This window comes from Falco peregrinus, chromosome 4, assembly GCF_023634155.1.
Source record: "Falco peregrinus isolate bFalPer1 chromosome 4, bFalPer1.pri, whole genome shotgun sequence".
Lineage (NCBI taxonomy): Eukaryota > Metazoa > Chordata > Aves > Falconiformes > Falconidae > Falco > Falco peregrinus.
The window spans coordinates 27,494,242-27,522,169 of NC_073724.1; the positions used below are offsets into that span (position 1 = coordinate 27,494,242).

The 27,928-nt window shown below is 40.0% G+C and overlaps 1 protein-coding gene across 3 annotated transcripts; it reads left to right on the forward strand.

The window, feature by feature from the left end:
- The first annotated feature begins 850 nt into the window (after window positions 1–850).
- PRPS2 (phosphoribosyl pyrophosphate synthetase 2) lies at window positions 851–27,905 on the forward strand. Of its 3 annotated transcripts, XM_055801503.1 has the most exons (9): window positions 2,098–2,143; window positions 9,629–9,704; window positions 11,568–11,751; window positions 14,350–14,370; window positions 17,848–17,946; window positions 18,934–19,058; window positions 21,564–21,737; window positions 25,849–26,008; window positions 26,909–27,905. In XM_055801503.1, exons 1-9 carry the CDS (start codon window positions 2,113–2,115, stop codon window positions 26,999–27,001), a joined length of 963 nt encoding a protein of 320 aa, XP_055657478.1. In that variant the 5' UTR covers window positions 2,098–2,112; the 3' UTR covers window positions 27,002–27,905. The 3 variants fall into 3 exon arrangements, with proteins under 3 accessions (XP_055657477.1, XP_055657479.1, XP_055657478.1); XM_055801502.1 differs by lacking the exons at window positions 2,098–2,143; window positions 9,629–9,704 and adding an exon at window positions 851–1,018; XM_055801504.1 differs by lacking the exons at window positions 2,098–2,143; window positions 9,629–9,704; window positions 14,350–14,370 and adding an exon at window positions 851–1,018.
- The last annotated feature ends 23 nt before the right edge of the window (window positions 27,906–27,928 follow it).

A 27,928-nucleotide genomic window follows, 5' to 3' on the forward strand; every position in this document is an offset into this window, starting at 1 on the left:
AGGAATTTTTGACCAGCCCTAAAACTGTCTGTAGAGGTGAACTCTGCAGCAGCGGGGTGTACCTGGTCATGAATTACCCCACTGATAGAGCATTCTTAAATGTATGTTCAAGACTGTGCTCCTCGAAGCAACGGTTTGCTTAAGGCGGGTTAACGGAGGTGGTTCTAAAGTCACTTATCCAATGCAGTTTATTTTTGTACACACAAGCTAAAATAACTCTAGCTGAAAGTTAAGACCATTTTGTCTTTGTTCAATTTTCTGCCAGTAGTTTGCGCATGAGCCTGCTTCTAAGCAACAGTCGAGAAAAACATGATGGAAAATGAGTGGTGTACATCCAGAATCGGCTGCAGCTTACTTAAGGACAGCTCTGGTAGCTAAAACTAGTTAGGTATCTATCCAACTAAACAGATGCCTACCCAGAGCTGTATTTAGCGATTGTCTGTCACCGGAACCACACATAGCCCACTGCACAGGTAGCCAAACCCCGGCTAAGATCTTCCCTCCGTCCCTGTCAGGGCACGGAGCGAAGCGCACCAGAGCTCAGCCCGCCGGAGGGAAAGCCCGGCCCACCCCCGCCTCCGCGGCTGGGCGGCGGCTGGCGGCCTGCGGGGGGCACGGGCCGCACCTGGGCACGGGGGCTCGGGGAGGGGGAGGGGGAGGGGCGGAGGGCGCTGCCCGCCCGAGCACCGCCCCTCCTTGACACCGTCCCCCGGCTGACGGCCGCCGTCGCTACCTGTGCCGCGCGCCCCCCGCCGCCCCCGGCTCGCCCCGCCCCCGGCCCCTCCCCGCTGCAGGCGGCGGGGCCGGGGCGGGCCCGCGGCGCCGGTTATTTGCCCCCGCGGCGTGGTGCCCGCGCTCTCTCCCGTTCTCGCCGCAGCCCCGGCCCCCCCCCCGCCATGCCGAACATCGTGCTGTTCAGCGGCAGCTCCCACCACGACCTGTCCCAGCGGGTGGCGGACCGGCTGGGGCTGGAGCTGGGCAAGGTGGTCACCAAGAAGTTCAGCAACCAGGAGACCAGGTGCGCGCGGCGCAGCGGGGCGGCCAGCCGTGAGCGGCGCGCGCGGCCACCGGCGCTGCCCCCGCCGGGGCCCCCTTTCCCGGCCGCCGGCCTCGCGCGGCGTTACCTGCGCGCGCGCTCCGGCCCCACCCCCGCGGGCGGCGGGTCCCGCCGGGGCGGTGTGGCGGCGCGGCCCGCGAGTGGGCAGCCCGGGGCGGGCGCGGGGTACGGCGCGGCCAGGCGCGTCCTGCCCGGCCCCCGGCGCTCGTCCCCGGCCGCCGCCCCCCCCTCTCCCCGGAGCCGGCAGGAGGGGCCAGGCGCACCGGCGCTGCCCCGGAGCTGTCCCGCTCGCTCGGGCTGAGCTGGCCGGAGGAGGGGCGGGGGCCCGGGCCCTGGGCAGGCGGAGAGCATCCTCCTGTGGGGGGAGAGGGTGGCGGGTGCTGCAGGCGGCCTGTCTGCAGCGTGGGGTTCATCCCGCCCTTGGCGGGCGGCTGGCCGAACGGCTGAGCAGCTTTATCGCCGTAAAGATAAAACCTTTTTAGTTTTAGGTTGGGTTGATCTAGGGTTGCAGTGCATCGCGCGGTTCTGTAGTTGGGTCGGCTCTGTGTGTGAGTGGGCGTAAGAGCAGGGTGGTGATGATGGGCCAGGCACTTGAAAAGGAGCCTGGCGCGAATCGCGCTTCAGGTTTTGTTGCAGCGGGTCTTTATTCTGTATCAGCAGCCGGGGGTGTGTGGTGCAGCAATTCCAGCTCCTGTGCAGCTTCCCTCCCCAGTCCAAAGCTGTTGTCCCGCATGAGGGTAGTACGGTTGTTACGATGGCCTTGGCTGACTGTTGGAAGTGCAGGTGTGTTGCGTTCCCGGCCAGCCAAATGCAGAAAGTGACTCTGGTAACAGTGCAAAAGACCCTGTGTGACACCGTGAGGACAGCTTGCTCCCCCTGACTCCCTGAGAATATGCTTGCTGGTGCTTTTTCTACTAATATTGCCTCTCTATGAGTCTGTCATCTTCGCTTTCTGACCCACCTGTTTTATTTACTCATTTTTAACGGAGAATTTTAATTTGAGGTGACAGCCCGTGAGCTGGTAAGACTGTGCCGCTGTTTTTCTGTATAGGTGTATGAGACTTGGCTGCCAGCTGATCCTGAAACGTGGAAGTAGCTGGCTAGTCTCTGAGGTTACTGTCTGTTTGTTTTTATCCGTTCTTGTTCTGAATCTCCTAAACAAACGTGTTTTCATTGCTTCCTTTGAAAGATTAACATGGTGTATTCTAAAACTGCTCTTACAAAGCTTGTCCTTCTAGTCTGTCTATGTTTTTGCATTCTCAGTTTAATTGCTCTTGTTCTAGTTATGCTCACTGGCATTACTATAAACCCTCTTCCATTGGTGTTTATGCAACCTAATATTTGCACACTAACTCTTCTATTCATTCCTGATTAAATGAAGGTTTAAATCTTCTCTCAAGTCATTCCAGCCCCATACTCACTTTATTGCTCTTTGATCTCTTTTCTGCATGATAAAACTTAATTTGTGTATTTGGTTGCATGACTTCCTTGCTAACTTCTAATTTTTTTAATGTTTATTCCCCAGACACACTTATCTTTGGTTCTGCAGTTTGCTGTGTTTTAAGGAGAGATTAACTGATTTAGATTTCATCCAAGGTAGAAATTTATCTCTAAAGTTTGCATATTTATTTTGTGAGGAGGCTTAATTAAATTCTAGGCTGCATCATACAATAATCTTTAGTTTATAACTTCACCTAATTTTTCAGGTATGCAGTATTGGCCTCTGCCATTAAACAAGTAGGTAGTGGTGACTGCAGCATGTCAGTAGTTTGGCTAATCTAGTAGTGCTAGTTTATTTTCTTAGGCAAATAGGGATGTAGTGTGGTATAGATAGGAGGAATGGCTCTAATCTAAACGTTATTTCTGGTTGCTTCTGTTGCAACACAGTGACCAGTTAGGCTTGATGTCTTTTTTTGACCTTTTTTTTTTTTTTCATGAACTTAAAATGCCTTAACACTTCAAATGTTTGGTTTTGTTTTCTTCATCTACTGCTCCATACTTATGAGATTGTAAAATGAAGTTTGGGGAGGTGGGGGGGGGGGGGGGGGTGTTGTGGTGGTTTGTTTTTTGGGTTTTTTTTAACCCCTCAGCCAGGACAGTTGTATCCACTATGTAATGTTTTAAATGGGTAATCTTTTCAATATCCTTAGCAACTTATTTCAGGATTTGGCCTTCCTGTTTTGTAGACTGATTTTCATAAGAAAAAAATCAGCAATAGTAATAAGAGGATTCCTCAACAATGTGTTTGAAATTAAACTGCCCCTACAGTTTATAAGATTTATGCTGTAGTGGTCCTTTCCTGAGGCATCTGGATTTTTAGTCTCTATAGAAAAGTTTCATGGTGTGTGCATGTACAGAAAGATAATCTAGGACAATCTTTTTTTTTTCTTGTTGTGTTTTTAAATTTATAAACAAATGTATTGGCATTACAAAATACATTTGCAGTATTGCAGAATACTGGAACATGATTGTTAAAGTGCTCAGAGAACCTTAAACCTTCCCGATGACACTCTGGCAAACTCCAGTGCAAACAGATAAGCTTGGACCCGAGGGTCAACAAACTCTTGCTTTGTCAGATCTGTTAAGTTAGCAAGCTGCAGAGAAGATTCACCTTTTGTTAAAAGCTCTGGTTTGCAGCATTCCCTTAAACATAAATGTAAGTTATGGCGAAACTAATAAATATGTGCAGCCTCAGGCTTAAATCCTTGTCAGAGTGTCATAGCTGGAAACCTTTTAGTCGAGAACTGCAGTTAGTCTGGCTTGCGGAATAGAGTGGAGGGAAGAGTCATTAAACATTTTGTGTTATTTCAACTCAAACAAGCTTTAGAGCCCAGTCCATAGCAGTTGTCAGTAGGTTTGAGGAACTAAAGCTGTGTGCCCTAAGGTTAGCTGGGGATAGGACCATGCCTGACAAGCGCTGTAGCTAAGTGGGCAGGTACATTCCCAACTCCAGGACATTTAAAATGAGAAGGGCTTTATATATATATATATATATATAAAATGTATACCGAGAGGAGCATCTCTAGCAGTATCCCAGTTCCCCTCAGATTTAGCCTTTCAGCAGTCTTGCAGCTCTGTCTGTAACTCAGAAATGTAGTCTGTGCTAGAGAAAGTAAGTGAAATTGCTGGTAGACTTGGCCACTGCCCTGTTTTTTTTTTCCTTCTTCTATCTGAACTGTATGGAAATGCTTTCCTTCAGCTAACTACCAAAGTCCAGCAACTCTGAGCAGCAAGAGAGCTCCTCAGTAATGTCTGGTTATGGAAGATAACTCTGTTTAGTGTTCAGAGCTTGTGTGTCAATTAAGTGCCAGCTACGGTGTCATGGTAGGAGCTTGAGGAGTAGCACCTTCTCCCTTATCTGGCAAATGCTAGGGCTGCACTGGGGGCTCAGTCAGTTTATCTTTTTCAAACCCCACAAGCAACTGTCATCGGCAGTGTTTTGCAGGCTAGAGGAAGAGGAAAGGAATGGAAGTTCTTAAACAGGCATGGCTGTTGTAACCTCAGCATCGTGAAACTGACAGACATGCAACAGAAGCATACAGATACTGAACACTGAAGTTTTTCACAAGATTGTCTCCAAATACACTGAGATGGCATTTAGTTATAGTTGATACACAATTAAATCTCAAAGCAGGTATATTTGGTGAGTCAGCTGATTTAATAAAAAAAAATATTGTTGACTGTACATCACTTTTTTAATAATTGTATTTTCTTACAATAAATTGTATGTTTGCTTCTCTAAAGACTATTTATTTTAATTCTGTCCTTGAAATACTTGTTATTTGCAAAATGGGGAAACTGGAGTGAAAGGTGACAGTCATACACACATCGGTCTCAGTGGAAGAAGTTAGTGCTCCTATCCATTCTTGTGAGCTTCCTGGCTTTCCAGTCAGATTCATGGGCTGAAGGCCTGCTTGCAGATCTTCTTGACAGATCTGTGAGGGAGGGAACTGGAGTCCTGCCTGGCACGTGAATTTGGCACAGCCTTATTTAGCTGCTGAAGCTGGGTTGTTTCATTAAGGGTAATGCTTTTATAACATTAAAACAAAAAACTTTTATAACATTAAAACATTAAAAACATTAAGTGTATGCTTTTATAGAGGAAAGTATGGATTGAGTACAAAGGGACACTGCATGGGAAAAGCTGTGTTGTTATGAGGGCCTTTTGTAAGTAAATAAATAAAACTGGAGTCTTGGACTAAAATTTAATCTTAGAAGATGGGGGAAAAATAGCTGACTTTTATAATGAGAATTTTTACAAGGATCACTGTGAGTCTGTATTTCACACAAAGTGGAGTAATGAAAACAATTCCATGAAGAACTGAGAAATCAGGAGCAAAGCTGGAAACTTTGATATTGGCAATATATCTCAGGGAAGTACAATTGAGCATTGGGCTGTAACACTTCCCTCCCATCTTCTCTTCAGCATCCTCCAGCTCTTCTCTGCAGTTATCTCAGATAAGGCATGACCTCACTACATCTCTTGTACCCTGGTTCCTTTGGGTTTGGCTGCTGCAGGGGCTGTGAGGTGTGTGCTACTCACCCTCACTGGAGTAGATGGTTATGGTTTTTGCAGACACCTGATTGTGGAGTAAACAAGCTCAGGTGATTAACTGGTGTTAAATTGGCTAAAAGCATAGAGATTAGGGATATAGTGGGGTGTGAAGTGACTCCATACTGCCCAGACACTGAGCAAGTGATTGGCAGCTGGGGTTTTTGTGTGCCGCCTGTGACAGTGGAGGCAGCTGTGTCCTTTGCCTCCCCCCCCTCCCCCCCCATGCTGTTGTGTGCAAGAAGAAACTGCAGAAACAGATTTTACTAGCTTGGCTGAACAAAATAAAAATTTCTTCTGGATTGCATGTTTTGTTTATATAGGGAATTGAAGGTGCAGTAAATGCGGCCATTTATCACGTTCTTCATTGCTCCAAATCAGAAAAGGCACAAAAAAATCTTCAAACTTTTGGCTTGACGCTTGCAGTTTATTGACCTTTCTGTATACTTTGCAAGTTTAATCTTTAAGTAGGTGCTACATGCTTGAAATTTACAAACAAAAAACAATCCATTTGAATCACGCTCAATGATCCCACGTGTCCTTAGCTGCAGTGTTTGGTACTCAGCCTTTGAAGACTCTCTGCAGGTGTTCAGGTTTGTTAGACTTCTGTTTCCAAATTTCTGAGGGTTCATTTTGGACTACACACGGCTTAACCCAGAGCTGCTCAAGTGAAGGTGTTTTCCTCTTGCGGTGGCAGGCTGTGTGCCAGAGTGGAGTGTGAGAAAGCATTTCCTGCCTTGTGCTGCCTAGCATGCCCGTGTCCACCATTAGGATGGGGCAGTGTCAATGAAGATCTAGTTGGGGGTTGGTCTTGGAGCTGTTACTCAAGCTGGAAGAGCCTAGAGCTGAGGGAGACTGTGGGTGCCAGGAGATATAGGATACCTATAGACTTAAAACCAACTGGCATTTTTACTGTTTGTTGTTTTGGGCTTTGCTAGTACCTGCTTTGTTATACCACATCAGGGCAGTTAAAAATATTTGCCCGGTGAGTTGGAGGTTTTGTGTTAAAACACTACTCTGCAAAATGCGTTCCCAAAGGTAAGAGGTCAAACACACCCTCTGCTTAGTGCTGCCCGTTGGCTGGGTTTCAAAGGATTGCAAATTGAGCATGTGGACTGGTTTTGATCACCTTTGAAATATCGATTCGTTTTGCACACTGTATGAGGACTCTAGATCTTAGATTTTGGCCTCTTTGGAAATTAAAAGTGTCTGAAGTACACATCTACTTTATCAGTACCTAAATTGCTTGAGAAACCTTACTACTTGTAAGCATAGCTAGAAGTTTAATCTGCTGTAATTATTTTTAGAAGTACATAGACCCCTTTTAAGTGCATGATTTCAACAGGATACTAGTTATGGATTTACATTATTTACCGTTTAAATCTGGCTCTGCATACTTACTCCCCTGCTTGCCCACAACTGTTTTGTCGGGGGTTTTTAGTTAGTATGTACAAATTTAAAATTCCCATTGCTGTAAATCCTGTTGGGAGCATACTATAAATTTAGCTCAGAAGGAGCTGAGTCTGCTGTTACAGCTGATCTTTGAATTTTGTTTAACAGATGCTTCAACCATTGAAATTTGTTTGCAACATAAGTGGGTTTTAAGCCTTAGCCTTAATCTGTGGTAACTAGTCTTTCCAAGTTTTTACATAGTACACTGAACTCTCAAATCAGCCTTTGCAAGATGAAGGCAGATACCAACATCCAAACTTGCTTTTCATCATGTCCTGTCTTATGTGTATCTTTCCCACTAGACCCTTGTGCTTGTGGATTCCAAGCAACTGGCTCAAAGTTAATTACTTTTGTGGGCTATTAATTTCTGTAACTTTTAATTTAAAACCTAACTGTGTGGTGTCAGGGCTTTTAATGCACAGGTTATGTTGACTCTTCTTGAACGAGAAGTTTATTTAAACTGTTACCAAATAGCTGAATTTGATTCAATTGCATAAAACAAACAGAGCTTGTAATCTTGAGGTAAGAGCTTGTTCTTGTGTCCTTTCTCTGTGTCCTTGCTATGTGGAATTGTTTAAATAACCCCACTAACAGTTAATGGGTCATGATATAGATGGTCTAACTGGAATTTAGTAGTAATGTTGTTAGTAACTGCTGCAAAGTTTGACTGCTGTTAACTTAGTGTTCTCTAATAGATATTAGAGGTACAATACCTCAGATATCTGATACTGTAGTTTATAGTATCTTACTGTTTGCCTGTGTTGTAGCTGAAAGTGTTAAAAAAAAAAAAAAAGCCACAGGAAAAAACCCTGAAAAAATGCAAAAGAAACCCCAAAACAAACACACACACCCCCAAACCACTACCTGCACCACTCCCCCCAAAGAAAAACTAACAAAAAAAACCCCCAATCCATCCCAAAAAAATCCAGCGGGGTTAGTACAGGCTACGTCTGATGAAATACTTGCAACACAATGACTAGTTATCTTTTACTGTGTGGCTCAATGAAGGTAAAATAGGCAGCTATGTGTAAACTCAACCAGCAGACACAATATTTCTCAATACCGATCTTTGAGAAGGTAGATGATGAGAGATGGGAAAAGCTGATCTGTTGCACAGCTATCTCCAGTTGATTGGGAGGAGATCTTTGTGCAATAATTACATTATGCTATTCTCTGGCATGTTTACCCAAGTGCTATGCAGGTGTTAATTTAAGCTTGATTTAGTTTAGTCTGTATGTAACTTCTGTGTCCACTAGAAATGGTATTTCTGTATACCTATGCACATACTTTCATATTTCTGTGTGCCAAATAAGTATGTCATTCTGGCCTGAAAAGCATAACCAAAAATTTTTCAAATGCATCAAGAAAGAAAGTAGTAGCATTTTTGTTTTTCAAGTTGTTTACAAGATGAAAAAGTTATTGCTAGCTTAAGTTCACTGAAAAGATAGTAATTAATGGCAATTGAAGAAGGATCGCTTCAGGTTCATTGTATTAACCAGATCTATATTTATCTCGGAGTATATTCCCTGACATTTTGAAACCTGTTATTTCTTAGCAGTATGCTTAGAAATGACTGGGTTTTTTAAAGGAGCAAAACAACTCCAAGTGTTGTAATTCAGTGTTCTTTGTGGTTTTATAATGAGCAACAGGATCACTTATTTTTGTCATTCAGCAAAGTTGTTTTTTTTTTCTATTACTGTTACATAATGTGTCTATGAAACTTTTGGTTACTTTTTTCCCTGAGTACTAACGACTTATTCTGCCCTTCTTTATCACTCCAATATCATTCTCCCCTGAAAATTGACAGTGTTTTCTTCTTAGGCTTTTTCTTCTTTCTTCTTCTTTGTAATGGTTCCTAGTTTGATTTCCAGAACTGGAGTCTAACCTCACAGTTCTGAGTTGAAAGAGGTGCCATAGAATTTTGCATGTGGTGGTGGTCATCTTTGGACCTTTTCCAAAGGGCTGGTATGTGACACTTGTTATTAAGCAGGTCTGTGTGCCATGTCCAGTGGTGATTATCATTTTTTAGAGTCCTTATAACAGTAACGATGGACCTGTAACAATGATTGAGGCTGTGCCCATTAGCTAGTGGGTGGATCATGGTAATCGTTTAGGTTGGAAGAGACCTTTGAGATCAAGTCCAACCATTAACACAGAACTGCTAAGTCCACTACTAAACTATGTCCCTAAGTATCATATCTATGTGTTCTTTAAACACGTACAGGGACGGTGATCCACCACCTCCCTGGGCAGCCTTTTCCAATGCTTCATCACCCTTTTGGTGAAGAAATTTTTCCTAATATTTGATCTAAACCTCTCCTGGCACAACTTTAAGCCATTTCCTCTTGTCCTATTGCTTCTTACTTGGGAGAAGAGACCTACTCCCACTTCACTATAACCTCCTTTCAGCTAGTTATAGACAGCAATAAGGTCTCCCCTGAGCCTCCTTGGGGTTAAACAACCCCAAATCTCTCCTGTTCCTCCATAATACTTGTTTCTCTAGACCTTTCACCAGCTTCATTGCTCTTCTCTGGACACGCTCTAGCACTTTGATGTCTGTCTTTCAGTGAGCGGCTCAAACCTGAACACAGCATTTGAGGTGCAGCTGAGGAGCTGGATTGGTGCATCCAGAAGCAATGACAGGTTTTGTTTATTCTTCTGGGAGGTGGTGCTCTGGTATTTTAACACCAGAACTGGTTTTGGTAGGGCTTCTAATTAAGCCTGACCAGTTCTTCCCCTTATGGAATATACTTAAATGTCTTACTGAATTTGTTATGTTGTCCAAAAAGGAAAACAAACTAAGAAAATACATTGATCAAAACAGTTTTCTCTTAACAGCCCTATTGATCAAAATCTTGGACAGGGAACTAAGTTTTATGACCAAAAATTTGCATCTTTGTGCCATAATGAAAGCCTCCAAAAGGTTTCCTGGATTAACACTGACATATCTGCAAATGACACTGTCCTTGACCACCTCTGGACTTCCAGAGATCCTGGTGTTTGCTAGATGTTTTGCTTTCTTTTGGCCTTAAGAAATCCTGCTAGTAGCATTCTCAGGCAAAAAAATGTATTCAATTAAGGAGAAAAGTTATGACAGGATGTTTTTATGGCTTGTGTGGGACTGCAGAGGAGTCAAGTAGGGGAGCTGAGAGCATGGACTCAACTATCTTGATGGTAATAAATCAGATGTTTGCACGTCACTAAGGTTTTAAGCAGTAAATTCCTTTCTGTGTTTTGTATCTACAGAAAGCTAATGATTGTTACACAGCACCCCGAAAGCTGGTATACGGAAGCTGTTTGGACTGTGTTTGACTAGAACAAGCTTCAGCACTGAAGGACCCATCAGAGAAATTATTCTACCCACATCTGGGCCATTTGGATGGTTTCCAGCTAGAAGCTTTTGCTTATTTGTCTTGTTTAAAGATGCAACTTTTTAAATAAGGGCCCAAGACTTTTAGCATTTAATAATTAAGACAAACATGACAAAACGTGGGTTTGAAAGGTCTGATCGCCTCATTATTTAGGAAGTCTGTATGTTTCTTATGTTTTGCATGGATTCAGGGAACAACGAAGGTTAGTCTGCCGTTCTTATGTGTACGTTTTGGAGTAACGGGTGTGAAAAGTTAGTGTGATTCAACAGTAGATTTCTGTTGCTTGGGTCTAGAATTTAAAAAGAATCCACATTGATTTGTTTTAATTTTCCTGTTTATTTGTAAGCTCTGTTTAATTTTTTAATTCTGTGATGTGAGCAGTGATCAGTACCAGAGCTTGCCTTGAAATCTGTGGAAGAATAAAATAACTGGTAGTATAAGGAACCAAAGTATGTAAGCACAGTTAGAGCAAATAAAACAACTGACAGACCCTGAGAGTTGTTGAGTCATGGTGAGCTGTTGATGAGCAGTCCTTGGCTTTTCTCTAAGATTTTAATTCAGGAAAAAAAAAAATACTTGGACATCATGTTGTAAATTTTAACCAGTTTTCTGTTTTGGGGCTGTGGTTTGGTACTTCTCTCTTCTAAAATACAGTAGTTTCTCAAACTGGCTAACATCTCAATTATCACAGAAAAAAATTGCCTTTTTTAAGGAGGTATTTTGATGCAGGTAGTATTTAATGCTCTGAAGTTGGCTCTGTTGTTTCTGTACTTATGTAGGTTATTCTTTAAATGACCATCTCAAAGGAGATGGCAAGGAGACAGAACATACAGACTAAAGAAAAAAAGCAGTATCAAACTTAATAACAATCTGAGCTGCATCTGTGCTATAGCCTTAATTACACATTGGTTTGTGCAGACCTTGTGAAAACAGTTATCTAGGCTGAAATAAATTTTAAACTGACTTATGATGAAACAGACTTTGTATCAAGGGGACAGTTATCCAAATCGCTGTAAAAAAAATCTTACTCTACATGCAGATAATCTTATGAAAGCTTGTTAAAACTTTTTTCTGTTCTTTAATAATGCTTTTCCAGTTATTCAAGGGTTTAAATGGTCTTCTCCTGCTCTTTCAGTGTAGAAATTGGTGAAAGTGTGAGAGGAGAAGATGTGTATATCATCCAGAGTGGCTGTGGAGAAATAAATGACAACTTAATGGAACTGCTCATCATGATCAATGCTTGCAAGATTGCATCATCCTCCAGAGTGACTGCCGTAATTCCGTGTTTTCCGTATGCCAGACAAGATAAGAAAGACAAGGTAGGTAAGACACGTGTAATGTCAGGAGGCTTTTTTTCACCTTGTTCACTTGAAATTTTTGGAGATGAAACATATTTTCAGAAATGTTTAAGTAATTTGAAAGATTTGCACTTTTTTCCCCATCCTTTTTTGGTAAAATGTTACATTATTTCATCTATAGGTGAAATGAAGTGAGAAAAATTATTTTTTGCTTGTTTTGGTAATTGACATACCTTCGGTTTGAAAAAGTAGGCACGTCCTGTGTGTGTGGTATATTGCAGAGTGCTCTGCTAGCAAATCTCACCTTATGGGACTGTTTTTCCTGCTTTTTCTAGCTTTACTGTTTTTACCTCTTTATATGAAGAGAGTACACCCTTTTAAACATTTTAATTGCATGGAATTGAATCCTAAATTTGAAGTGCTGTAACCATTATTTAGGTGAGGTTTATCCTATATGGTTGAACAGAGCCAAATGGAAGGAACTAATGAAATCTGCAATGCATAACAGTAATTAATATAAACATTATTTTATGCTGCAAGGCAGATTAATGAAGCTTTTGTTTCTGTAATTATTTTTATAGTTGTAAACCTAAAATTTTATGGAAACTTGTAAAAACTTTTCTGATCTTAGTGCCCTTTTCCTGAATTTGATCTGCCATAACTGATGAATATACCAGTTCAGCAAAGCTGACCACAGTAACAAATTCTGTATGACGAGTTTGTTTTTTAAAAAATACAGAACATAAATTTCCTATCTCTCTATATAAAAATACCCTCTAGTATGTTGTGTGACTATTACTTTTACCTAAACTCACTTGAAAAGAACCAACAAGAATAAATGTGAATTTGGCTTTTAAGAATGAATTGCAATGGTTAACTCTTTGGAAAATTGCCCCTGTCCGATACTTTCCATAAATGGACTGCCCCTTCCCTTTCACTTTGGGCCTCAAGGAAATCCCCCCCAACGCCCTTCTGTTGTTCTTTAGTTATATTTAAAAAAATAACAGTACTAAGAAGTAATGCAGAAACTAAAAATAATAGCGGCTATTACAAAATATGTAATGCTCAGCCTGTGATGTCTGAGAACAAAGCTTAATACAGAAAAGTTATTTTCTGGTATGCTCTTTAAGTGCAGGTTCTCTAACACCGTACTAACATTATCAAAACCCACGTGTTATACTTCCAAAAATAAAATCCAGGAGTTGGATAGTAGCTCCATATTCTTTGCCTAGCTCTCCTAGTTCTTCATTTTTGCTGTGTTTTGTATTGAATAATGCTCTACCTTGATCAGGAGAGCTGAAATACTACTTTTTATCAAAAGAGCTTGAAAGGGAAGCAATAAACGTTGTGCTGAAAAAGAAGGAAAGCATCTCACTATGGTTTGATTTCCAAATTGATATTGGAAGATTCTGCTGGACCATACTGTAAGTTCTGGGTGTGGGAAAAGGATGAGTATGTCCCAAGTTTTCCATGCATCCAGGTTATGCCTTGTCAAGGGAACCCAAAATCCATGTGGCAGACTTCAGAGACACTTAAAACCTGTAGTGTAGTGTAATCGCCCAGCATGCCACCTAGGAGCATCCTGTCTTTTAGAAATGGCATCTGAAGATGGATAGCCTAGGAAAGTGGTTTTGATTAACAGATTTTGAATGTTGTTCCAGACTATTCTCTAGAATAGTTCAGAGTTCCGCAGTTCTAGGCAAGCCATTTCTTTTTTTTTTTTTACCTCTGTTTTGCAATTGAGAAAATGTTTGCCATCTTTGGAAATTAACCTTGGTAGTTGACCTCCATGTTGCAAAATAAGCTATAATATAGCTGTCAGCACTGGGCAGCTTATTGACAGGGAGATCTTTCCTCCCGCTGTTGGATTGCATCACATCATTTGGTCTTTGACCTGTGTTGAGTGCACAAGCTTTATATGCTGCCTGAAGTGTCAGAGAAGTGCCAGCCATTTTCTTCCTATGGTTATACACAAGTTTTCTTTTCTGTGGAGAAAGTTATTGCTGTAGTTTTCTTGACCATGAACTGAAGCAGTGTAATCTTCACTCGCTGGATGCTGTTTTCTGGTTTGAATTTAAGTTGTTAACATTAATCCATAAAGAACTAAATAGACTGAGTACTTGCTGCTTGAAATAACCCTGTATTCTTCATGCCTCTTGCAGTTATGATCACTGAGAACAATGAAAGTGCTCTTGATTTATTTATTTAAGGAAAGGGTCTTGCAGTAAAAAATCATATTCTGAACAAGGCCTGTGTAATCTACTCTGGAAATTCTAGCATTAAACCTGAACTAGCTTTAAATGTGAAACAGAGGTTAAAAAAAAAAGGCTTGCTGAGAATCATAGAAAAGTTGGTAAATCAACTTAGACACAGTCAAGTACTGCCATAAACTGGAACACTTCTGATACACAAGCTGGCTAATTTAAAATTAGCTCAGGTGTATCTGTGTTTGGCCATAGTTGCATTCATGCATCCTCTAATCATGCTAACCTTCAAAGCCATGGGCAGGACACATTTATGTAGGATGCTGCAGAGATGCCTTTGAGATAAGTTCAAAGTAGAGTGACAGGTGAGTTTGGTATTCTACAGCTCATGTAACTTTGTTTTTTTGATTTGTAGAAGGGGTCCGTGGAGCGTTGGGTAGGTATCCTTATTTATTTTTTTTATCTAACGCTATGCATTTCCATTAATATGGCCTCAAAGGGTGAAACTTACTGGGTTACATTATGTATAACTGGGAACATTTTCTGTTTCACTTCTTGATTTGTTGTTTCACCTAGGCCATGATATTAATGCTGTGGAATAATTTGCTACTAGAAGACTCCTAGCCTCTAGTTAAAAATTTATCTGGACATTCAAGATAATGGCTGTCAACTTCTGAAGCTTCAAAGCACATCTCATTTTTGAAACAATAAGTTTAGGTAATACATTAGTGAACATTCAGTATCCATACACTTCACAACTGGCTTTCTTGGAAGTGAAAGTTCCAGTTATAAATATTAAGGGTTTCTTGGAAATTTTTTCAGTATGCATGTGTTGCATTTTGAGCAAGACAATGTAATAAGATGCTTAAAGCCAACAGAGCTTTAATCTTGGTGGACAACTTTCACTTTCAGCTATGCGTCCTTTGCATAGTTACTCTTGTGAGGTTGTTAATATTAGCTTTGTGGATTCCCCCCTGCCCCTGGTAATTTCAGGAATTGTGAATAAATTTGTAATGCATCACAAAGGAAGAAATCATTTATACAACTTATTATATGTAAGTGGGGAATTTGCTTAGGAACTAAAAATTCAGTGATTATTTTTTTACAATTTAGTTTCTGTACATAATGTTATGTTGCATTTTACACTAATAATTCTGAAATTAATCTCAAATTGTGTCAAAAAATGGAACAATGAATACTGTGAATTTCCTTGTGTTCTTGCCTCTCTGATCAGAAGCAAACCTTACAAACTTCAAGTTAAAGAAAATCTTGAGTTCTCATCTACCTTTGTCATCTAACTTTCTGAATAATGAGGCCAGGTTATCTGAGGTTCCTGTGAATATACTTCCTTTGACTTAAAAATCTTCAATTTGGACGGTATTGTAGCACAAATATTTTGTATGCAAGCAATCAAATCCTTTTGAACATGTGTATTTTTTTAATGCACAAGTTTGTGTAAAGGAAACTGTCGGATAGCTGCAAACTTCGTTTGTCTTAATCTCCTATTAGCCCGTTTTGAGAAACAGGTATTGGTGTCTGGCTATCTTTCCTTCCAAGACCCTCTGTCTACCAACACGTAGGCAATCTGATGTGTGCATGTCTGCTAAAACAAGTTACCTAGTGGTAAAACCTTCAAGTTTTTCCTTCTGGGAAGGCAGCCTGCAAGGCCAGCAGCTGAAAGAAGTAACAACTGGTAATGTATACATTAGTATTTGATGCAGGAAAGTATTTTGGGTGGCTTTTTCTGTGATGATGATACTCATTATACATGAGACAAGCTAAGTGGTATTCACATTGAACAGAAATGGGGAAAAAATAAAAGCAAAATTCAGTATGCTGGATGGAATGGAAATGGCAAACCATGTTCTGGGAAGAATATAATTTGCCTTTAGCAGCTAGCCTGAACTAGTTATATGTTTCTAACAGAAGGGGTGGTCCTGGTTTGCCATCTTCCCTTCTCTTCCATTTGAGCTGCCTCATCTGGGTGCTGTGGGTCCAGGCAAGTCCTGGTGTGCAGTGCAAGGGAAGTGGTGGGAGTGTATAGCTTGGGAAGAAGGGGTGGAACAAGGAGGGGAGTAAACAACTTGTTTCAGCATCACCTGTTAGTCCAGCTTAGGGGTAGCATCAAACCAGATCTTTGTGAAGAGCTAATAGGAGAACGTTGTGATAGTCTCCAAAGAGTAGAAACTAAATCTTTGTCTTATAAGATGTTGCCAGAGACTTGAGAATGTTTTGAAGCCTAACTTGAAAATGTCAGTTTGTACTGGCGAGGCAAGCTGAAGTGATCAGAAATCTGTATGGCATAAACCAAAAGTTTACTACAAGTAATAAAAATATCCAGAAAGCTTTGGTTGACTTGGGCCTTATGGAACTGAATTTAAATGAGGAGCAGCATAGTCCTCAGTAGCTGGAAAATTGTCTGTGCTGAAGCACTAATGTTGGCAAACTCTTATGGAAGCCATGTGCATCTGAATTGCAGAGATCTAGGGAAGTACTGGCTGTTGCAGGTATCTGCTGTGTATCTTACACAGATGCCATGGTGTTGATGTTCTGTGAAACACAAAACCAGGAGGGATGGTTTTTGAAATGAAGCATTTCTGTAATGATGGTGATTAAATTTGATCCACCCATAGGAAAGACTGCAATATTGCAGTTTCCTTTCTGGAAGGATGTTGGCAACCTACATGCTAAAACAGAGAAATGCCAAGTTTCCACCTAAATTAGCAAATGTTTTGAGGAAAATACTGGCTCCTTGATATGACACAGGCAGAAAAACTTCCAGGTTAAATTTGCAGTGGTTCAGCTTGTTTTCAGTTATGCCCTTGAGCACTGGTGGAAGGAAGGTAAAGATACTCTAGTATCATGGGGTGGAGGCAGAGCTGAATGAGGCTGTTCGATAAGAGGTGTAGCAGGAGAGCATACTGTGCCAGCAAAAACCAAGTCTAACAGTGAGATGGAACCTCTGAATAGCAGTTGTGCTTTCATGCTAATGTTATTGCCAGCTATTAGCCTTATTTAAAGACTGGCAAAAACCAAACAGGAGGCTTCTTTTAGTATTTCTATTACCAAGAAAGCTGTCTAGAGCAGCATAACTTTTTTCAGAGCATAAAAGAACTCCTAACAAAACTTTGGAGTTGCTCACAAAAAAAAATGAGGTATCTTTCAGGTATGATTTTTCATCTATCTTATCTTTATGTTGCTGTTTGTTCTGTATCCTTATCACTTTTTAAAAGTTCTGGACATTGGCATTAACTCTGCTAATTGGATTTTTGCTCTTTGTTCTTTCCACTTCTCTGGCTTTTTTCATCCCTTCTGTCCCTTTTGGGAATTTTAGATTCCAAATTGCATCCAACAATTAAGCCTGAATTAGCAAAAAAGAATAAATAGGCTGGGGTGGCTGGCCCCTGCAACATGGGTCTGGTACAAGCTTTACTGTGTCATGAAGGAGTGCTTGATACTGTGTTATAAAGCAGTGCTGTCAAAAGTTGGGTTCACCCAGTCTTCGCTTTTGGCAATGTTTTTGGAACAGGATAGTTGCATGAGAGTTGGATGTTAATTACAGGGTAGTGGCTTAGAGAAATGGAGTTTTTCTGACTTTCTGTAATAGAAAAGCTAGCTAAAAGTTTTCAATAGAATTGGGAATTGATATCCCAAATTTTATCTGCTTTTTAGTCTACTTCCTACAAAGCATTATTAGGCAGACTGATTTAGATATTCTGAAATGTTTTGCTGAGTTTCAAAACCCTAGTAGCAAGATCAGCCGTTGACAGGCTGCTTTGGCAATAGTTCTGAAGCTCTTCATATCTAGGTTCTAAATATTCTAAAGGAAAAATCAATAAAAGTAGCTAACTTTCTGACTGTGCTTCTAGTTGGCATCTTTTTAAAACCTAAACTTTTGTGCTTTATTCCTCAGAGTCGTGCTCCAATTTCTGCAAAACTTGTTGCCAACATGCTGTCAGTTGCAGGGGCTGACCACATCATCACCATGGACTTGCATGCCTCTCAGATCCAGGTAACTGTCAGTTCTTACTAACAGTGGCTAGGAGCTCTACTGAATTAATGTGAAAGGTTAGTATTAACTATCTGGGTTTTTCTCATTGTTGTGAAAGGCTATGTACAGAAGTGAAATTCTTAGGGTTCAGAGTCTCGCTATCTGTTTCTAATTGAATTCCCTTTTTGAAAGAGACCAGCCTTGATTTTATGGGGTGATTTTGCAGGCATTTCGAATACCTGTGCCTTGGAGTCTTCAATAGAATTTGCAAAGTCCAGAACATAAAATATACTGGTTTGGGGCATGTTCTCTTAATCTGGGCCTGGTCAGAGATTATGGTATTGCTCTAGATAGTTTTGTTGTTACAGCCAAGGGAACGATATTCTCTTAAGAGAAGTGGAGACAGAGGCTGGCTTACTCAGACACAGACCAAACATAGTTTATCATTCTCAGGTGTACCTCCTTTCAAGATACCTTGTTTTTCTAGAAAATATCTTCTCTTCCAGTTCTGGTATTCTGTTTAATCAGAATTTTCTATTATGCTGTATGGCTGTCATGTAAATAAAAAGCAGTTTCATTCGTGGCTTAATAGGGATTTCTTGTTACAACTTGCACAGAAAGTAAGATTCCATTTCTGCTGCTCAAGTAATACTAACTCGAATCTTCATATTGAAACACTGAATGTCAAGCAGTTGAAATTTATCGAAGTTGAGTATTACTCACTGGATTTTTTTGAGAGCTTTTCAGAAGCATAATTTTGCTTGAGTGCCTGAAGGTGATCGTCTTTTATATCATTTGAGAACAGATGTTCTCTATTTCACTACTATTGGGTGACATGCTTAGAGACATTAGTATTTGTCTAGCTTCTGCTGCATTTCGTAGTAATATCAGAAGTCAGTGTAAAATACTATCATGTATGGTAGTCAAAGGCTCGGTTATTTCCCTTGTCTTTCTTCCAGGTAAGACATAAACATATATTCATAAAACTCTTTTTCCCTTTCGGACTAGGGTTTCTTTGACATTCCAGTAGATAACCTGTATGCAGAACCTGCGGTGCTGCAGTGGATTAAAGAGAACATTTTGGAGTGGAGAAACTGTATCATAGTCTCACCTGATGCAGGTGGTGCAAAAAGGTACTATACAAGCCTAAAAAATCAGTTTTCCATACGGTTAGTGGTTAATGAACTAGTTTGTCTAGTTATCTTTTTCCTTTATGAATTGTGCAAGATATAGGATACATCACTGATGAATCCAACTGCGTTGTAAAAACAGAGCAACTAGTTCTTATGTTGTTCGTGCTTGAAAACATCCAGGAGCTTTCTATAGTCTAAAGAAAATCTTTTTCTCTCTCCCTGGATATGCCCTCATTAGCTGAATCCCTCTGCAGGGGGGAAGAGATTTTTTTCCTGCTGCTTGCTTCTTTAGTCCAGTTGCTGCATCTCTTCCTGCTTCACTCTGGAATTGCCTAAGTTTCCCTTCTCTGTCAAATCATATGGCCTGTCCCCACTGTACCTGCTGGCACTTAGGTAAGAGCTTGTTTGAGTTGTTTCTTTTTTCATTACGTTATTGCATTCCAGCTGTAAACCTATTGACCCCAAGTTGTGCGCTGTGGATACCAGAAAAAGAGAGTAAAGTTTTGGTTTGAGTGGCAAAAGGTAAAAATAGAGAAGTTAATTCATTGGAGTGCTTCTTCATTCACAGCATGCATTATTCATTTAGCAGACTGTCCTTTGTATGGTATCTGTTGAGTATAAACTAATGCAAAAGCTCAGAAGCATGCTGGCTGGTGAGGTATTAAACCATGCCATTAAGGCAAAATGCTTATTTTCAAGTTTTATTGGTTGTGGTGCTGCTACAGAATGAATGGGAGCCAAGGCAAATGATATAAGAATCATGTGAGCCTGTAATAATTTAAATGTTTGAAATGTAGTAGGGGGGGAAAATGTGAAAGACCGTCACAGTTTGATTTTAATTGAAGTCCTTGGGTCTGTTGTGAGTGTTCATGTTGTAATAATTAATAAGGAAATAAGACTGATTAGAACTCCATAGCTGTTTTCTTTTAGGTTAACCAAGGTAAAGATGTGAAGAATATAAACTAGGGAAAGCATTCTAAAACCCGGATGACTGTCAGTTAAACTTCTTTGTTCCTATCTGGATACTGTTGTTTCCACAGTTGTTTGTTTGTGGTTTTGTTTTTGTTTTGTTTGTTAAACAAAATACAGCCTTTGCTAAGAATTCAAATAAGACAGCATTTTTTCCCCTACAAAATATTTGTACATTAAGTTGCTTGTAAGAGAGGTGGGTGGAGGTGTTTGAGGACCACTGTCACTCTATTTAACATAGATGGAGTCTATCTTTGGTAACTTTCTGTTGTAATGCAATCGAGCAGTTACTGGTGAAGTAGGGGATAATGTTGCTTTCAGTATAATCACAGCTTCTCTTTCATGTCCAGTAATGTAAAGAAAATGGTTTAGCTTTTCCATTTAAAACATGTAGACCTTAAAAATAATTATTGGGTTAATGAAAAGTGAATAGAATATGAAGAAAGCTTGTCTTAAATTTTAAATCCCTAAACATCAAAGAAATAAAAGAAAAAAGCTCATTTAAAATACCTGAATTCTTTTTTGGTTTTTTTACCATTTGTTTGGTGTTTTTACCCAGCTTATTAAATTTCATTACTGAAACAAGATATGCAGATTCCATAGTTATCTTAATGCCTTGGATGTATTGAGATTTGATATGAAATTGCACTGTCTTAAAAAATGCCCAAACATTTGAGGTTTTTGTTTGTCACCCAGTTGTTGAAATACAGTAACTAACAATTCCTTCATATTTAAGTGGTAGAGAAACAAAACTGTATTCCCTGTTAACTGTGCATGTTAATAACCTTGTTAACGACATTCTAAATGTAGTCTAAAAAAACAGACTACAAGGCTGTGGCACCACAGAAAAAGCACGGTATTGTTTATTCCTGTGTCTATACCTACCAGCTCTGGCATATTAAATAACCTGAGAAAAGCAATTGGAAGACTGTAACAAATTAAATTTGTTATTGGAGGTTTGTCTGGCCACCAGTGGTCACCCTGAATAGTTTTAAAAGATCTTTGTCAAGCAGATGTATGCTAAGAGAGTTACTGATGAAGTAAGCTACTTGCTTACTAGTCAAGTGCTGCTAAAAGAATTAGTCACTATTAACTTGCTTGTTGGGTTTCTCTTTGGTTTTATTTCATGTTTCTACAATGGTATTTTCAGTTAGGACGTTAAAGTACGCGCTGCTGTGGGCTTAGAACTGAGGCTACTCTACTTTATCTAGTGTGACTAGGTATTTCGGCAGTTTAATAAAAGCTTGTGAATAAACAAAATATTTTCAAAGCTAGGCACTTAATGACAGAAAACCCAAGTCAATTCAATATAAAAACCAAAGCAAAACAAAACACGATTTCTGGAGTATGTCTTTCTGGTTGTATTTATTAGCAGTGAATTAAGATTGCTGCTAACCTGTCTTACTAGTTGCAGAAGTTTGTGCTGCAGTAGTTTGACAGCAGGAAACTTAAAAATTGTGTTTTATGACAAATGCAGATGTATGGCTCTGTTCTTTCTTTGAAAACCCTAAATGTGTATTTGTTCCTGTAACTTAGGGTTACTTCAATTGCTGACAGACTGAATGTGGAATTTGCTCTCATTCATAAAGAAAGAAAGAAGGCAAATGAAGTGGACAGAATGGTCTTGGTTGGTGATGTGAAAGACAGAGTGGCAATTCTTGTTGATGATATGGCTGACACATGTGGCACAATATGTCATGCAGCAGACAAGTAAGTAGTATTATGAACTGGCCCCCTGTCTTGATGTACGGTAACCTTCAGACAGCTGGTGAAAGCAGTTGCTGTGTCCTGTATGCTTATAACCCAGCCTGACCTCTGTAGCATGAATTGTCTCTGATCCTTGTGTCTATAGGTCACAGTATTGTGATCAAGCTGTGTCCTTCTTTAGAACATGGAATTGGGAAAATATTTGCAGAAATACATTATCTGTGTTTAGAAAGAGGACAGAATAAATACGAAGTCATAGAACTTGGAAAGGACTTGGGCCATCTAGCACACTTTTCAATTCCAAGGCAGAAAAGACAGAAAATCATTCTCTTGAACTTCATCATGGAGCCTTTCCACTTTCCTTAGGCAATCTTTCACAAAGCTTTACTTGATTTAATATTGGAAAGTATTGTCTCCCCAGTGTTTAATGCATGTTTAATGTTAATCTTTAATGCGAGTCTTCCTTATAAAAACTACTTGTACTTTTCATCCTGGGAGGTGAGAATAAATTTTCCTGACTTGTGTCTGGAAGTTAGTTGAGTGTTCTCATTCCCCTCTAGACTAAGTAACTTCAGTTTGTTCAGTCTTTCCACATAGTTTCTAGACTTCTGCTCTGTTATCAATACCCTCTGGATTCTTTCCAGTTAGCCCACTTGTTGGAGCACAGCATGTGAATGTAGGCCCACTAGCTTCACTGAAGCTCTAGCAGTGCTAAGTAGAAAGGATTATGTTATGGTTTTCCAGCTGGCTTTATGCTGGTATGGTGGTGGTATAGTTTTTCCTGGCTTTCAGGGTGGTGGTATAGTTTTTCCACAGAAGTTGGCATTTTTGACTGCACTGAACTTTGGTAATGTCTGTAGCCTTAAAAAAAAAAAGTTCTAGATTCCTGAAATGATTCATTCTTCCTATTGTTGGCGATATATATGGCAGCAACTCTAGCTTCAAAATAGTTTTGAAAAAAATGGAGGAATGGGCTGAAATTCATTAAGAAAGTGTGAGGTATTACAGGTGAACAATGCTAGACTAAAGTGCTCCTGCCCTTCCATGCATATCCAAATCTGTGCTACCAATTTTGGTTTAGGAGGTCGACTGCAATCTAAACTTGCCCACAGTCCTCAGGTTTTAAATCTGCTGTTCAAAGATCCTGTATTTTGATATTGTTTATAGCAAAGCCCACCCCCGTATGATTGTAAATAGTGCACATTGGAAGTGGGAAGGAACTGCTGAGGAGAAAGACACGGAAATGTGTTAAATTGATGTTGCTGAACATTTACTGTAGCATTGCTACTCTTGGATGTAATCTTTTCTAAAGCTGGTATGTGTCAGCTGAGAGCATCTTGAATTTACGTTCCTGTCCAACATATTTGTAGACACTGTTGAGGGTATGAAATACTCTTGCATCCAAGATGGGTCCATATAGTACTTCCTGCCTGACTCAAATAGAGTCATAGAATCGTTTAGGATGGAAAGGACCTCTGAGATCATTGTCTGTTAACCTAGCACTGCCAAGTACACCACTAAACTATGTCCCTAAGTACCACATCTACACATCTTTCAAACACCTCCAGAGATGGTGAATCAACCACTTCCCTGGGCAACCTATTCCAATGCTTGACAAACTTTTCGGTGAAGAAATTTTCCCTAACATCCAATGTAAGCCTCCCCTGGTGCAACTTGAGGCCATTTCCTCTTGTCCTATAGCTTCTTACCTGGGGGAGGAGACCAACATGACCTCACTACAACCTCCTTTCAAGTAGCTGTAGAGAGCGAGAATGTCTCGCCCAAGCCTCCGTTTCTCCAGACTAAGCAACCTCAGTTCTATCAGCTGTTCCTCATAAGATTTGTCTTACAGACCCTTCACCAGCTTTATTGCCCTTTTCTCGACAAATTCCAGCATCTCAATGTCTTTCTTGTAGTTAAGGGGCCCCAAACTGAACATGGTATTTTAGGTGTGGCTTCACCAGTCCTGAGAACAGGGGGACAGTCACTTCCCTAGTCTTGCTCTCTGGACTATTTCTGATGCAAGCCAGGATGCTGTTGGCTGCCTTGGCCACCTGGGCACGCTGTTGGTTGGTGTTGACCAACACTGCCGGGTCCTTTTCTGCTGGGCACCTTTCCAGCTGCTCTTCCCCAAGCCTGTAGTGCTGTGTGGGGTTGTTGTGACCCAAGTGCAGGACCTGGCATTTAACAGTGTTGAACTTCTTACAATTGGCCCATCGGTCCAGCCTGTCTAGATCCCTCTGCAGAGCCTTCCTACCCTCAAGCAGGTCAACACTAGTGCCCAACTTGGTGTTGTCTGGAAATCTGCTGAGGGTGTGCTCTCCCCTCAACAGATCATTGATGAAGATATTTAAAAGAACTGGCCCCAGTGCTGATTCCTGGGGAACACCACTTATGACAGGCCACCAACTGGATTTAACTCCATTTGCCACCACTCTTCGGGCTCAGCTCTCCAGCCAGCTTTTTACTGTGCAAAGAGTACACCTGTCCAAGCTGTAAGCAGCCAGTTTCTCCAGGAGTGTGCTGTGGGAAATGGTGTCAAAGCAACAGGGTAAAGCTTAAGTGCCAGATACTACTGTTGGTGGTTTGAAGTCCCCTGAGTCTACAGTCTTTAGTTGCAGGCTTGCTGTTTGCATCTAGATAAAAAGGATGTGAAAAACTTGTGGTAGAGGGATTCATATAGTCTTGTGATTCTTTTTACTTTGATGGAAATCTGATGGAATTTTGCTAAGAGATGTTGTACAGTTGTTTGCTATCTGCATGCTAATCTGCATCAGACCCCAAATCATGTTTCTAGGCTGTGCCCTTTGTAGATCAAACCCACAAATTGCCTACCCAGTGATTTTTTGAAATATTTTTTTTAATACTCCTGTGCATAGAGGAAGTTAATTCATGTCAAAAAGGGGCCTTTCTTTCCTGATAAGAAAGAAGCACTTTATTTATCTACAGGAAATTTCTAGAGAGCATGTTCTAAAACAGTCAGAAACCTTCAATGTACCTGCAGTGTTTGCTAAGACAGATGTTTTTGTGTGAGTGAGGCTGCCTTGTATCATGCTCTTGGCTTGAAGTAGTGCTTTTCATTAATGTCAAATCTAGGTGAGATGTACTTCGTGCTTAATTAGGCTTGCTCACCCAATTACTTTAGACCTCTTTTTGTCGTAGCAGCCTAGACGTATGTAAGTAGATGAACCAAGAAATGTATTTTCAGATCCAGCAGATCACCTTGCTTAAGTATGAACTTAAGTACACACCCTCAGTATGCACCCTGTTGTAGTACATCCTCCTTGTAGGTGGCAGTTACTAAATGTAATGCTGAGACTGACCAGAAAACTTCGGATTCTGGTGAGTCATTCAAAATGAGATGATGTTTCTGTTTTGTTTCTCTTCCTATCTTAATGTGTTTGTACTATGATCTGATAAAGTATCACTATTCAGGGCCTTCGTTTGTAAGACTAGAAAGGAGCTAGGACATAGCTGAGCATACAGAGGCAGAGAGGCCAGTCAAAACTAAATTAAGAGGTTGACTCATTCACAAGGTGTTCTAGTTCTGTGATTTATACTTTTTTTTTTCCTACTGTGGTGCATCATTTCACTACATGCTTGGATCAGCAGCATGTCTTCCCACAAGCTTGCAGTAAAGCTAGGCTTTTAATCATTAATATTTCTTGTTCCTCAAACGCTTTTCAAGTGGAATTGTTTGAATTCCAAATTAAAATAACGGTACACAAAATGAAAGCACAGTATTTGTGAATACTGCCATCCAACCTACTTCATTTTTGCCTGATTAAGATAGAAAACTTGTGCTGGAATTCAGTTGTGTTGTGCTGATACGGTCAAAAGTGCAGCATTTTATATTGGTATCATTCCTACTTATGGCAGCTTTTTTATTTAATTGGCATTCATCTGTTTTGTGTTTTTTTTTTGTGAGAGACTTACTCGTATAACCTGGAAAAGTTAAAAATTCTCTGAATTAGTTTGTAGATACTTACATTTTTCCTGTAGCTTCCAGGAGAAATTTGTGTGTAACATGTATTTTAGAGAGCTCTGTATGTGGTTTCATCTATAGTAGTGTATGTAAACATGTATCACAGCTTATTTTTCCTCTGTTCTACAGGTTAGTATCTGCTGGAGCTACTAAAGTTTATGCCATTCTTACTCATGGCATCTTTTCTGGTCCTGCTATTTCTCGGATTAATAATGCATCATTTGAGGCGGTTGTGGTAACTAATACAATCCCCCAGGAAGAGAAAATGAAACACTGCCCAAAAATTCAGGTACAGTGGTGGTTTTGTCATCTGCTCAAACTCTGGAATTGCATCTTGCTGTTCACTGATGCTAGAATTTGTGCCTTGAGAAGAAAACAATATTCTGAAATGTAGTTTGCAGAACATCTTGCTTAAAGCATGCTAAAGAGCTGTTTTAAGGGGATTCTGGTAGTAGAGTATTGCAAAATATTGGGTATTTACAACAGATTGAGTATGCTTGACTGTGAAAGAGTGGCAAATGTAAAATTGGCTGGGTTTTTTTATCAATATTAATCATACAATATTTGTATGTAGAAACTTCAGTTATGTTATTGTGGATGCCACAGAAATCTTAGATGGTGTGCTTTTCTTAAATAACTAATGAAAATGCTCAAAATAACAATTACAAGTTTCTTTTAAAAACCAAACTGAAAATGCAAAGCTGACGTGTCAGTAGCTTTTAAATGAGATTGTTCTGGGAAGTCCTGTGTCCATTATGGAGTTTTTCGTTAGTACAGAATGAAGGAAAGCATAAAAGATTGGGTTTTTTAATGCAATATTGAGTTTTTTAAAAGCTTAAAATGTTTTTGGCATTTATTGAAACAAGGCAAGCACTTAAGTTATACTTCCCTTAAACTGTATTTGTGTCAAGTGGACACTGCCATCTGATGGCTAGAATAGTGGTTTTTGACAACATGCCCTCTGCCAGAAGTCTTCAGCAATATGTCTGTGCAGCAATTCTATTCAATGCTTTCTTACTCAATCTTTTAGTTTTATGTTGCATTAATGCAGTTGTTAAGTACCTATGCTTTAATATTATTTTACTTCCTAGAAGAGGTACAAGCACAACTGTAAATTGAATAAATATTCATATGTTTATGCAATGCCAAGAAAAATAAATATAAACTTTCTTCTTGAATTTTATTTCAGTTTATTGACATTTCCATGATCCTGGCTGAGGCAATTCGAAGAACACACAATGGTGAATCTGTGTCTTACCTGTTCAGCCATGTCCCCTTGTAACTGCAGGAGATTGCATTGCATCTTTGCAAAGATCCCTTCAGCTAGCACTGTTTTTAACAATGCATCTCAACCACAAGAAATTAGTATCTTTGTACAATTCCAGAGCTTTTATGTTTAATTATTATATTTGTCTTGTAATTACCATTTGTTGTTTGTAAGTGGGCAATAAATCTCAGTCTTGCAGAAACTTTGTGAATTCCCCTGAGAGTCTGGAAGTCTTGTGTTGCCTAATTTCTTTTATGTGCCCATCCTCACTTTCTGCTAAACTTCTGCTTCAGATCTGTTCTATACAGAACTGCAAACTGTGCATAGAGCTTCATGAGTTGTATGTTAGATCATATTCTTTGTTAAACTAAATGCTGCAAGCTTCAGTATCTTTACCTGCTAATCTCTCAGGCAAGCAGATGCTGGGTTTTGTGTTATGTTTAACTACAATGAATAATATTTTATAAGTCCTAACAGAATGTAAACTTCATGTTAATTTTAAGGAACTGTTGACATATCCATAGTACTGAGTTTCATACACTTCACATTCTTTTTTCCACATGATATGTGGCTGCTATTTTCTTTTGTAAAGCTCTCATTACATTAAATCATTTGCTCAACATCTATTCTGTGCAGTTACTGTCTTCAGTTGTAAGATTAATGTTTCAGTATTCCTGGGATAATTAATTTTGTGTTTCAATAATAAGGACCAATTAATAATGAGCAGTTTGGTTTAAATTTCAGTTCTTCCCCATAACTTTTTGACATTCCATGATTGTGATCGTATGAATTATTTTGTTGCAGATTTCCTGTTAGTATTGTAAAGCTTCACTACACAAAGTCCAAACAGCAAGTTTAAACACCCTTATACAAGCTGGTCTCTACCTACATTTACTTGATTAAAAAGTCTTTGAAAATACTTTCTGGTTTTCTGTTTTTCTA

Coding starts and splice junctions, on each gene's coding strand:
- PRPS2 (XM_055801502.1), top strand. CDS start 897: ATGCCGAACATCGTGCTGTTCAGCGGCAGCTCCCACCACGACCTGTCC. Junction 17,947..18,933: donor TGCATGCCTCTCAGATCCAG/GTAACTGTCAGT, acceptor CTTTCGGACTAG/GGTTTCTTTGACATTCCAGT. Junction 19,059..21,563: donor GATGCAGGTGGTGCAAAAAG/GTACTATACAAG, acceptor CCTGTAACTTAG/GGTTACTTCAATTGCTGACA.